Raw genomic sequence first — 12,952 nt, forward strand, 5'->3', positions numbered from 1 at the left:
AGTGTTGTTATGTATGTAAACCTGTAACTACCATGTCTAACCACCAGAGGGCTTGTCCCCTGGAGTTCCAAGGGATCCCACAATCCCTTGGGAGCACCTGTATATAAGGAGGCCTCACAGGCTGAAGAGGCACTCCGAGATCTGTAATAAAGGACTACGGTCACACCTTACTTTGAGCTTGCAGTATCTGGTCTGACTCTTTATTCAAGACACAACAAAGGGAATTAAGAAATATGGGGATAGTGCGGGAAGCTGGAATTGAGGTCGAAGATCAGCCATGATCTTGTTGAATATTCGAACAGGCTCAAAGGGCCAAATGACTGACTACAACTCCGATTTCTTACATTCTTTTTTTAATAAGAATCTCATGCTTCTTATTAGAAAGTTAATGAAGAAAGATTACTCTGTTGTATACCATTTATTGCTACAGCTTGCCTGTACCAGCCAGTACTTTGCCAATGTAATAAGAGTCATTGCAATGCAAAAAATTCTTTGATTAAAGCATTTTGAGACATTTTGTGTGAAAACTTCTATTCAAATGCAAGTATTGTTATTTCTTAGCAATATTATCATTAGGCCAGTTCATTTGAAATTGTTAAAGGATAATCGTGTTACTATGGAAACACTCAAGTTATTGCCTTGGCTCACATCACTCCAACATGGTCGATCCAAATAGATTGGCTTAAATGGAGGTTTATAAGGGAGCTTTGTAAGCAAATATTTCTCCGAACTAAAACAATTGTCTTGACAGATGGGAGAACTCTTTGGATAAGTATCGGCTTGCAATAGTAGCTACCGGTGAAGTTACTTTCTTCAACTTGCCATGCACAAAAGGAAACCAAGCTCAAAGGTAGCTCAGGTTGGAGACTGTGCTGGGGTTGTAGCCTTATCTCTGACCTGCACTGTTTTTGAGTGAGTATTAGGTATGCTGCAAGTCGGGCTATAAAAGAGCTAAAGCAGGGGCCCTGGAACATCGTGGCCCCCGACCTGCGAGATAAAAGAGCTGGAGTGGCGTACCACTTGAACTTCCAGCGCGAGCTGCTCCAAGTGTGAGCCGATTTTGATATGGGCGACTGGGTGACGTCATCAAAACCCTGGTCACCGTTTTGGAGCGTGGGCAGGAACATCGGCAGGGCCCAGGTACAGAGGGGTGGGAAGGTCGGGGCGGATGAGCGGCGAGTGTTTGTGGCGAGATGCGGTGAATGTTTATGGTGGAGGAGCGGCGAGAGATCGTGGCGGAGGTGTAACAGATGAGGGTATGGGGCCCAGAAGAGCCGAGGGCGCAGGGGCAACACGGGCCAGCCCACACTGCGATATGTGTGCGCACTAGGTCCGTGCAGCAGAGCAGGTCTCCAGTCATCTTGGTTAATCCTTGCCACTGGACCAAGACCTAGCTCTGGTGTGGTGGCTGGTGTGGTGGCTGATGTGCAACGGTCACCACATGTTAAAAAAAAATTCACGCACAGGCATCTTCCACCCCCGCAATTGGAGTTCAGGACTGGAACATCGGGTCCTTCATCGAAACACCTGTGAATTCGTGGAAGCAAGTCATCCTCGTTTGACGGACCGCCTATGAATGTTGAAATCTGAATTGGTTAAAAGCCCGATGAAAGATATCATAATAAATAAAAGGAAAGTATTATATGAGTTAGTAAAAGAGGACAGGATGCTGGGATGCAACCAAGAGCCCTGAGGGAAAAGGGGCAAAATGTAATAGAGGGGCGAGAGATTATATTTTAGGGTTCTATTGAGAGTAGGGGCTGAATATTTGGTTATCTATAGCCACAGTTAGCGCCCAGAGGGGGCAGTAATGCAAGCATTAGAGCTTAGCGACTGGGCACACAGCTTTTAGCCCCCCAACCGAAAATTAATTAGAAGTTTAGCGGGGGCGCAAACCGTTAGCGGTAGGCTGCTGATGATCATTCCGGGATCATGACGTCAGTGCTGGTGCAACGCCCACGTTTGTGCCCAGCTCACGAAATTAGGTGCGGCCGCCTCATTGAGCACCCATCAATAACAACGTCTAGAAAAACAGTCGGTACAGGCTTGCAGAGTTGTTAACTGGTGGCTACTTAAATGGATGAGGCAGCGTTTCTCTCGGAGGTCACAGTCAGTGCAACGTTTACACAGTGCACAGTGCGTGAGCCTTCGCGTTTGCAACGGTAGACAGACATAACAGTACAGCTTGAAAAAAAGAGATTTTGAAAACTTTAATGAGTGCATTACTATGCTGCGCCTTTAAGATTCAGCTTTTCCCGGGATCTGAATCGGAGATTGGCACATGCGCAATGTGTCAGTTAAATTTAGCGCTGGCAGTTTTGTTAGCGCCCCCAGGTCAAGTGTGTGACGGCTGATTTTATGCCACCTTCAGCTCTTCGCCCAATTCCGACAACTTTTTCGACGGGAGAAGCAAACTTTTTCAAATTATCGCTCGGCCTGGGTTACCGTCCCAACTGAGGCGCGAGCGAATTTCTCCCTAGATGTTTGCTGACAGACTGGAGAGTGGACAATGTATATCCATTTTCAAAAAAGGGGATAAAGCTAACTTAGATAATTACAAGACAGTTACTTTCATATCTGTGGTAGAGAAAATTCTGTAATTTTTAATTGAAGATGAAATTAATAAATATCCAGATGAGGAGAAAGTAAATAGAGGCAACCAGCACAGATTTCAGAAAAGATCACGCTTGACAAACTTTATAGAGTCCTTTCAGGAGATGGCAGATATGGTAAATGGGGGAAATGCAGGGGATTTGGTCTACATGGACTTTCAGAAAGGCTTCAACAAGGCATCACGCAGGAGACTACTGGAGAAAATTAAGTTGAATGGAATGAGGGTGAGGATAGCCAATTGTATTAAGAACTGGATAGAAGAGAGAAAACAGAACAGGAGTTACGGACATTTTCTCAGAGTGATGGAAGAAAGTAGCAGTATCTCACAATGATTGGATTTGGGACTGTTCCCATTCACTGCCTACATCAATGGGTTGGATATAGACAAGAGAGAGTGATGTCCAAATTTGCAGATTATACTAGTATAGGAGGCATAGTAAGTAAATCTGAGGTCCAAAGAAAGCAGCAAGGGGATATTGATAAGATGATAGCAGGGGCAAAAAAAAAGTGGGAGATGGAATTCAATGTAAGTATATATGAGTTGGTACATTTTGGTTTTAAAAAACAGTAATAAATATACTTTAAATGGGGAAAAGTTAAGTGATGTGGAAGAGCAAAGGGATTTGAGAGTTCAGGATCACAGGCTTTAAAAACACCATCACTAATGGACAGACGCATAGATTTTATAGCAAGAGGTATAGAATATAAAAGTCAAGATGTAAAGGTGAATCTAAATAAAACTTTAGTAGGACCACAGCTGGAGTAGTGTGTGCAGTTTTGGGTTCCACACTATAGAAAGGCTATTGCGACAAGAGAGAGTGTACAGGCAGGATGCTACCTGATATGAGGAAGTACTACTACAAAGACTTGTAAAATTGGACCATCATGTGGTGATTTGACAGAGGTGTTTAAAATTATGAGGTTATCATCAGGTAACGTATCATTTTCTTGAGGCTTTACTACAAGTTTCATCAAGTTGTGTATGGTTCACAAGCAGATTCTGCTAGTCCGTTTTAATAATTGTACATGTGCTGTGTACCTCATTGAAGGACAAAGTTCCAGAAAGGGGTGTGAGATCATCAATTGCAGACTCATCCACCTGCCAAACAATCTGGACTGAGCCATGACCATCATCTCGACAGACTGTAAAGGACACCAGACCAGCTGGATCTTCAGATGTCTGTGGTTCTTGAACAGTCACCTAAAAGAAAAGAATTGTGCTTAATTGTACAATAACCACAGATATTTGTTCGGTCTCTCCAACAGCTATATCAAAGTTGAAATGCACTTTTATTCATATAACATTAAAACTATATATTCCATGACTAACATACATAGTCTACTAGTGGTGCTGAAATAACTGAAGTTGAGAGATTTGGCGTATCAGCAGACTTGGTGCTTAACATGTCCAATCACTGCAAATCAGCAAGCAACAAAGCAAACGGAATGTAAAACTATATAGTGTAAAGTCATAGGAACCATACAAGGATGCCAACGAACCGGAAATAGTTGTGCATTCGCAGTTTCAGTGGGTGTTATTTGTTTGTTGTTACCGGACTTCCCAGAATGAGGAATAAAGAAGTGGATTTAGTGAATTATGTTAGAACCGTTAATTTTAAATAAAATTCAAGCTGTGAGTTTATTTTTAAAAGTTGTTGTTTGTCCTTCAAGACAGCGGTTCGTAAACTAGAAAAATCACCAGTAACATGAACCCAACTTAATAACATTAACCCAATCTAGTAACATTAATCAAATTATAGTGACATTAATGAAACAAAGTTAAATGAATCCAACCACAGTAACATTAATGAAACAAAGTTAATGAAACTTTCTTAGTAATGTGCCTTCGCACTTCTCAGTGTCTCCGCACTTATGAGATCCTCCGTCTGTTGTGGTGAACATTATTTTTTAAATTTGGGACCTGACAGTTTTGCGCAGAATGCTTCTGCACAGCTTCCGGTTGGTTAGCACCATCGGAGCAGGCCGGGGAGCGGAAGGAGCAGCGTGGCGGCATACCACTCCAGGGAGCAACACGTGCTGGAGCAGGAGAGCAGCGGCAATGAAGAGGGACGTCACCAAGGGTAGGAACAGCAGGGCAGGCGAAGTCCAGGCAAAGGAGCGGCGAGAGATTCTAGAGGGATGTGATTGGGGCCGGGAGAGGCGCGAGTTCAGGGCCCAGAAGTGGCGAGGGCCCAGGGGCAGCACGGGCCAGCCCACACTGCGATATGTGAGCACACTAGGTCCGTGCAGAGGTTTCCAGTCGTCCTGGTTAATCCTTGCCACTGGACCAAGACTTACCTCTGTCAAGCCCATGTGGTGGCTGGTGTGCAACGGCCATCACACGTTAAAAAAATCCACGCACAGGCATCTTCCACCCTTCAAGATTTAGTTCGGGACCTGGAATTTTAGGTCCTTCATTGAAACACCTGTGAACTTTTTGACGTGGAAGCAAGTCATCCTCGATTCAAGGGACTGCCTATGGTGATACATAGAAACATAGAAAATAGGTGCAGGAGTAGGCCATTTGGCCCTTCGAGCCAGCACCACCATTCAATGAGTTCATGGCTGATCATCCACCTCAGTACCTCTTTCCTGCTTTCTCTCCATACCCCTTGATCCCTTTAGTTGTAAGGGCCATATCTAACTCCCTCCTGAATATATCCAATGAACTGGCATCAACAACTCTCTGAGGTAGGGAATTCCACAGGTTAACAACTCTCTGAGTGAAGAAGTTTCTCCTCATCGCAGTCCTAAATGGCTTACCCCTTATCCTTAGACTGTGTCCCCTGGTTCTGGACTTCCCCAACATTGAGAACATTCTTCCTGCATCTAACCTGTCCAGTCCCGTCAGAATTTTATATGTTTCTATAAGATTCCCTCTCATCCTTCTAAACGCCAGTGAATAAAGGCCCAGTCGATCCAGTCTCTCCTCATATGTCAGTCCAGCCATCCCGGGAATCAGTCTGGTGAACCTTCGCTGCACTCCCTCAATAGCAAGAAAGTCCTTCCTCAGATTAGGAGACCAAAACTGAACACATGATGATGGCAGGAGTCACTCCGACCATACGAAGCTCTGGTCTACACCTTGGGTGCAATATTCAGTTCTGGTCATTAGGCATAAGGAGACATTCAAGCCCTGGAGCTGACGTAGACATTAAAGTGATGGCTCATCAAATCCATTCTTCAGTGATGAAATGCAAGTTAAAGCAAAATCTTTCTCACTATTATTTCCCTATGATGCTGCTCATTTACTCAGTTGAATGGGGCATCCTGACTGTATATGTGCCTGTGGCTGCCATGTTAACATAGCTCATTGATACACTATGATTCAAGCATGAGAAGTTGGTCCAAATCAGTAATTCTTCACCACTGAGGGGCAACACTGTCCCTGCATGACACCTTATCCAACAAGCGAAGGGAGAACTGAAGCACGAAAGCTGAAATGACATGCAGCTTAGGGATCTTCCATGTTGGGTGTAAAGCATTTATACTGGTTTTCCCTACCCAGTAATGTTGAAATTAAAGTATTTTAGCACATCGCACCAACTTGTACCACCCCACCTCACAAGGTTATATAACAATTTAATAACCAAAGAATCAATTTATTCTCATTGGCAATTTTGTAGCACACAGCAGAGAAGGATAACATGCTCAAAAGCTTAAAAGTCCTTTTGTTAACATCACAGCCATTTAGGGAAATCTTTTTAAACCACCTAAAGATTTATTTGCTTACAGTTCTATAAACTTCTCTTTCAGATCAACTGTTTAGGCTGAATATTTGAATTTGATCATATTATTGCACAACATTTGACACTGTGGGGGTTAAAATTCATCTTAAGTGATAGCACAAAACGGGCGATAACACATGGTCAGCCTGTTTCAAAGCCCACCTGTTTTTTTTCCTCCACTGACTTGAATGAAAAAGCAAATGGGGCAGAGTGTAAAACGGGCTGACGATGCCCTATAGTCGGTTTTGCACTATTGCCCATGGTGAATTTCACCACCTGTATTAGTATTAATTGTGATAGAGACTTAGCAATACTAAGGTTTTTGACTGCAAGTACACAACTTTTCTTGTTAACTTTGCAGATATCTATCCTCAGCCAGATTATAAACAAATATTATAACTACAGAATTTGAGCAGTAAAAAAGATTGAGAAAGAAGGAAAAGATTACTCACAGATCGTTCCTCAAACCCAAACACTCCAACAGGTGAGTCATTGTTTGGAATGTTGACAGTAACTACAATGTCATCCCCCATTTTGGCACCTCCTATCACTTGAGTCAGGATAACACTGAATGTCTCCAGAAATTCTGTCAAGTTATCATCCACTATAACGATCTCTAGAACAGCGGAAGACTACAAAAAAAAGAGTGAAAACATATTGCATATTGTGAGTTTATATTTCATGAATTTGCAGTTAAGAGAGTTTGAGACCGCAGGATCATTGTTAAGTACTGTATCCAATTCATTAAGACTAATTTAAATTTGAAGTTGTTGATGCCTCAGCTATTAAAATAATCAACTTTTTAAAAAATGTGCAACATTTATGCAGTTTATATCGTACTCCTGAAACTTTGCAGTGTAATGGTACAATGACAATGGATAAACATTGCAAATAGATTTTAAACTGTCAATTATCTTGTGTCCAGTCAGTTTTCTTTATAATTGTAACAGTGAAAACTTTTTCAAAAAAATATTCAGTAAAAATATTCAATAACTTATTTATTTTACCCCATTTCCTTTTATTTTTGTTATGTGCAGACCCAACTATTCCAATGCTCTCCTGGCCGGCGTTCCATCCTCCAAGACTCTACTGGCCATATCTTAACTCGTACCAAGAATTGTTCATCCATCACCCCTGTGCTCGCTGACCCATATTGGCTCCCAGTCCACCAATGCCTTGATTTTAAAATTTTCATTCTCGTGTTCCAATCTATTCATGTCCTATTTCTGTAACCTCCGCAAGACCTACAATTGTCCTCCAACAGAAGGTTATGGGTTCAAGTCCCACTCCAGGACCTTGAGAACAAAAAACTAGACTGACAATCCAGTCCAGTACTGAGAGAGCGCTACATGTTGGAGGTGCCGTCTTTCGGATGAGACGTTAAACCAAGTGAACATAAAAGATCCCATGGTACTATTTCGAAGAAGAGCAAGGGAGTTATCCCGGGTATCCTGGCCAATATTTATCTCTCAATCAACATAACAAAAATAGATTATCTGGTCATTATCACATTGCTGTTTGTGGGGGCTTGCTGTGCGCAAATTGGCTGCCACATTTACTACATTACAACAGTGACTGTAAAGTGATTTAAGATGTTCAGTGGTTGTGAAAGGCGCTATATAAATCCAAGGGCCCGAAATTGGTGGAAGCTAAGTTCCACCCAAGTACCGTCCAAAGGACCGCTGAGATCCTGACGTACTTTGGACGGAAGTTTCATGGAAAAATCTTGGAAAAACCGCCTGGTGGCAAAAATGGGACTTACGCGCTGAATCTGGGTGGCAGCGCGCAGTTGCTTCTATTCTCGGTGGCAAATGCGATCCTCGGCAAAGTACCGCCGAGGATTGAGTTGGGCCCAGGGAGGGGGGAACTGATTAAATTTAACATTTTCAAAAAATAAAAAAAAATACCAGAAATTCTTCAGGGGACCCCATCCACCTGAATCGCTGCAAAAAAAAATAAAGAAAAGTGGACTAACCTTTTTTTGCAGGTCTTCCTACCGTTGAGGTTAGACCTGCCTCCATGCAGCGGTCTTTTCCCCTGCTGGAGTGGAGGATCGCCCGGACCAAACTGGCAGCTCGGCGGGCAGAGGACTCTCACGCGTGTTGCATGCCAATGGACGTCAGCGGGTGGTCCCCAGTGGTCTTCTCTCCCTGCCGGCGGGAGGCCTCCACCAAACTCGCTCGGAGGGGAGACCGCCCAGAAAACTCGGCGGCAGCAGATGGTGCGTCTACCAATTTCAACCCCCAAGTCTTTCTTTTTTTCTTTCTCTTCTGCATCCTCACTTCTCTCACCTCACTATTGGCAGCCGTGCCTTCAGTCGTGTATGTCCTCAACTCTGGAATTCACACCCTAAACCTCTCCACCTCTCTCTCCTCCTTTAAGATGCTCCTAAACATCTACAGCTTTAACCAAGCTTTTGGTCACCTGTCCCAATATCTTTCTCTTTGGCTCTGTATCTGATTACAATCCTTTGGAGCCTTTACTGCGTTATTGTCGCTATATAAATGCAAGTTGTTGTTTATTCGCATCAGATAGATTGTCATTAGGAATCCTTTGAGCTGATGTGTTCAGAGGAAATGGAAAGCAATGGATGGATACCAGGCTGATCAGGCTGCTGAGTAGTGCCCATTGCTCTCCCGTAGGGGGCCCGTATCCCAACATCTGCAGAGAGGTAACAAACCTCTCTTTGGAAGACATTGTTGGTGGAGGCTCCTTTTCTCAATGATGGCTGTGCCAGTAGACCGCCTGGTAGCACCACAATGAGATGTGAATACTTTATGCTGGAAGGTTATTCAGAGGTCTCCCCGTCAGTGCATATCATGCTTTATATGTATTACGTAAAAAGGTATGCCAGGGTGATCAGGAGCCACTGTTGCTTGTTTGACCACACTGGACAAGATGGCACTAACCTTTTCTGTAAGTCCTGGTAAACGCAACTGGATATGACTAATAACCTGTCTGCTCAGAATGTGGATGAGAAGAGGGGAAGCTGCCTAGCTCTGATAGCTATTGTAAGAACACCATGCAGCACAGAGGTTTCACATGTGCAGGAATGGCAACAGTTAGTTGTGGCCTGAAACGTGGCTGCATTATCTTGCAGTCATGTAGTAGTGCTGCCCTTTGGGATGGCTTTAGAGTGGCAGAGAGGAAAAGCCACCAACTTCAGCAGCCATCAAAGAAGTGGCAAAGTACTGGACTGTACAGTCACTTGTCTGCCGACTCATGCCTGCACCTACAGGTCTCTTTTCCCTTCATCCTGACCATCCCTTAATCCCATGCCCTTTAACTTTGGAAAATGTTGCTGATGGGTTGAAATCCCCTTTAATGCTCTCCAGAAGATTTCAAATTTTTTTGCTTCCCTTCTTTAACTGTCCCCATTTAAAAAAATTTGACTGGAATTGTGAATCTTTATGCAAATAAGATTACACACAAAAATGTCATATTATTTACACTGGAAATTCTGGTGGGTCTTAGAGCAGTGCATACTAAAACTGTTTTACACCTGAAGACAAAAATCGGCCCCAGACTGTTTCCAGTGATTGAGCGGTCCAGAATGAGGGTACAAAGTCATAATATAAAGACAAACGCAAGAGATTTAGGACAGAGAGCAGGAGAAACTTTTTATACCGTGAGATGAGAGTCAGCAGAATGCACTACATATTTTAGTGACTGAAGCAGACACCAAGAACAAAAATTCAATTTTAGTGTAGGCACAAAATGGCTGGTAGTGGTTCGGCCACCTCTTATACACCCCGACCAATTTTTATCTGGTCGGGTATACCACAAGCAGACAATCCACTACTGCCCATTTTCCACCACCACAAAAGTTGAATCTTATCCACCAGGTCAACATTTAAGAATCGTTTAAATAGGTGGTTAAAGGAAAGAGAGATAAAGGATATTTCAACAGGGCAAGGACATGGGATTAGGACTACTGCTTGTGTAAAGGATAAACATCACAATGGACTGACTGGGCCAAACAGCCCGTTTCCGTGTTGGAATTTCTATGTAAAATAAAAGCCTACCTTTCCATCAGCAAATGTAAGGTTTCCACAGGCTGGTGTAAAATCTGAGAAATTGGCACTTCCAGGGTGTGCTTCCCAAGCTACATTTACTTCTCCAAATTTACCAGAGCTGCGGATAACCAGCAATTTCAGGAGGTTTCTTGGAGAGGCCACCTCATAAGCAACAACTGCACCAGTTTCCTCCTAAGAATATTTGACAGAAGTCAACATTTATTATGTCGCATTAGTTTTTACTTTCATACATTATAAAAAATAGAACTAGTAAAGATTACATATTAAGGCATCATTTTATGCAAGAATGTTCATTATATATTGTAAAATTTCAAATGAAGATATGTATTTTTCTTTTGTGAGGGCGCTTTCACTTGAATGTCTAACCAAATTATTGAGGATAATATAGTGGTGCGTATCTAACTGTTACATGCTTATTGAAAATACCCCACAAATGTCAACATGTCCTGCCAAAATAGATTGTATAATATGCCATTAACTTCCACTTTATTCCACCACAACTGTCATGTATTCACTATGTAACTATGTACGATGTACCACCTGAGGGTGCTGCTGTTGGAGGCCCCAGGGGTTTCCTGCCCAGTTGTGCAGGAGCATATAAAAGGCAGTCAGCCATGCTGCCCCTCACTTTACGGTCATATTAAATGGACTGAAGTCACACAGCTCTTACTCACGGTACAAGGCCTCGTGGAGTTATTCGATGGTAATGGCAGACATAACAGCTGGCGACGAGTTACAGATCACGAACCTTCACACAGTCATGGCTGCCGTTGGTGTTTCAGAAAAGTATGCAGAGGGTGAAGATTGGGAAGCCTTTATCGAGCAGCTTGACCAGCACTTCGTGGCCAACAACCTGGACGGCGAGGCACTGGAAGGAAAAACACAGGGCGATTCTTTTGACCAGCTGCGGGTCCACGGTCTACGGCCTCATCAGGGATCTGTTTGCACCAGTGAAACCAACGGAGAAATCTTACGCAGAGCTGTGATTCGGGAACACCTCAAACCAACGGAGAGCACCTTAACGTCCAGGTATCGCTTCTACACATACCGCCGCCCGCAGGGCCAGGACGTGGCAAAGTATGTCGCCGACTTAAAATGGCTCATGGGACCATGTGAATTCACTGGATTTTTTGAACGATGCGTTGCGAGACGCTTTTGTGATGGGCATAGGCCACGAGGATATCCTTCGCAAGCTACTGGCTGCCGAAACCGTTAACCTGAAGAAGACCATCACCATAAGCCAGGCGTTCATGTCCTCGAGTCGCGATATCATACAGATGACTTCCTACTAGAATTGGAGCTCACTGGCAAATACTGTATGTAAAATAACGCCGATTGCAGGCAGAACTGTTGAACTAATAAGAACTGTACAGAGCAGAGCCTACATGCCCGCTACTGCTAGGTCGCCAAGGGGTGTAAATGTGAAATCATTAACACAATGCTGACGTTGCGGGGGTAATCATGAGGCCCATCAATGTCGATTTAAAGACTATGCTTGCAAAAGCTGCAGAACAAGGGGCCATTTCCAGCGAATGTGCAAACATACTGCAACTCACCACGTGGCAGTGGAGTCGGCAGAAGAGTCCCGATCAAGCGTGGATCACAAAGGACAAGCTAGAGAGGCAACTCAGCCCAAGGGAACAGTGTGTGGGGTGCACACCTTCTCCACAAAAAGTCCACCCATGATGAAAAAGTCAAATTAAATGGTGTTCCTGTATCCATGGAGCTGGACACGGGGGCGAGTCAGTCAATTATGAACCAGACGGCATTTGAAAGGCTGTGGGGCAACAACAAAACACAAAGACCCAAGCTGAGCCCGATTCAGATAAAGCTGTGCACTTACACCAAAGAACTGATACCAGTTATTAGCAGTGCGAATGTAAAAGTATCCTATGATGGAGAGGCACACGAGCTGCCACTGTGGATTGTATCAGGCGATGGGCCAACGCTGCTTGGCAGAGCTGGATGGGGAAGATTCGGTGGAACTGGGAAGACGTCAAAATATTATCGTCAGGGGATAATGCTTCCTGTGCTCAAATGCTGAACAAGTTCCCATCTTTATTTGAACCAGGCATCGGCAACTTCACAGGCGCCAAAGTACAGATCCATTTGGTCCCCAAGGCATGGCCCCTTCATCACAAGGCTCGAGCGGTCCCCTACCTGATGAGGGAGAAAGTGGAGATCGAATTGGACAGACTTCAACACGAGGGAATCATATCGCCAGTCGAGTTCAACGAGTGGGCCAGCCTGATTGTTCTGGTACTAAAGAGCGATGGCACGGTCAGAATTTGCAGCGACTACAAAGTAACGATCAATCAAGTCTCGTTACAGGACCAGTACTCACTACCCAAAGCCGATGACCTTTTCGTGACATTAGCAGGGGGAAAGGCGTTCACCAAGCTGGATCTAACCTCCGCTTACATGACCCAGGAGCTGGTTGAGTCGTCGAAAAAATTAACATGCATTAACACACACAAAGGACTGTTCGTGTACCACAGGTGCCCGTTTGGGATTCGCTTGCCTGCAGCCATATTCCAAAGAAACATGGAGAGCCTGTTGAAATCGGTTCCACGC

General features: G+C 44.0%; 1 protein-coding gene across 5 annotated transcripts in view; it reads right to left on the reverse strand.

Annotated features, from left to right (window-relative positions):
- The window catches only part of adgrv1 (adhesion G protein-coupled receptor V1), an 892,784-nt gene that overhangs the window by 506,607 nt on the left and 373,225 nt on the right, over nucleotides 1-12,952 (reverse strand). For all 5 annotated transcript variants that reach the window (XM_070885047.1, XM_070885038.1, XM_070885028.1 and 2 more), the window contains 3 exons: nucleotides 10,367-10,549; nucleotides 6,794-6,973; nucleotides 3,653-3,814 (listed from right to left, as the gene is read on the reverse strand). In XM_070885047.1, coding sequence (XP_070741148.1) covers nucleotides 3,653-3,814; nucleotides 6,794-6,973; nucleotides 10,367-10,549 — 525 coding nt within the window. The remainder of the gene's footprint in view (nucleotides 1-3,652; nucleotides 3,815-6,793; nucleotides 6,974-10,366; nucleotides 10,550-12,952) is intronic.

The sequence above is a fragment of the Pristiophorus japonicus genome, chromosome 1, assembly GCF_044704955.1.
Source record: "Pristiophorus japonicus isolate sPriJap1 chromosome 1, sPriJap1.hap1, whole genome shotgun sequence".
Classification (NCBI taxonomy): domain Eukaryota; kingdom Metazoa; phylum Chordata; class Chondrichthyes; family Pristiophoridae; genus Pristiophorus; species Pristiophorus japonicus.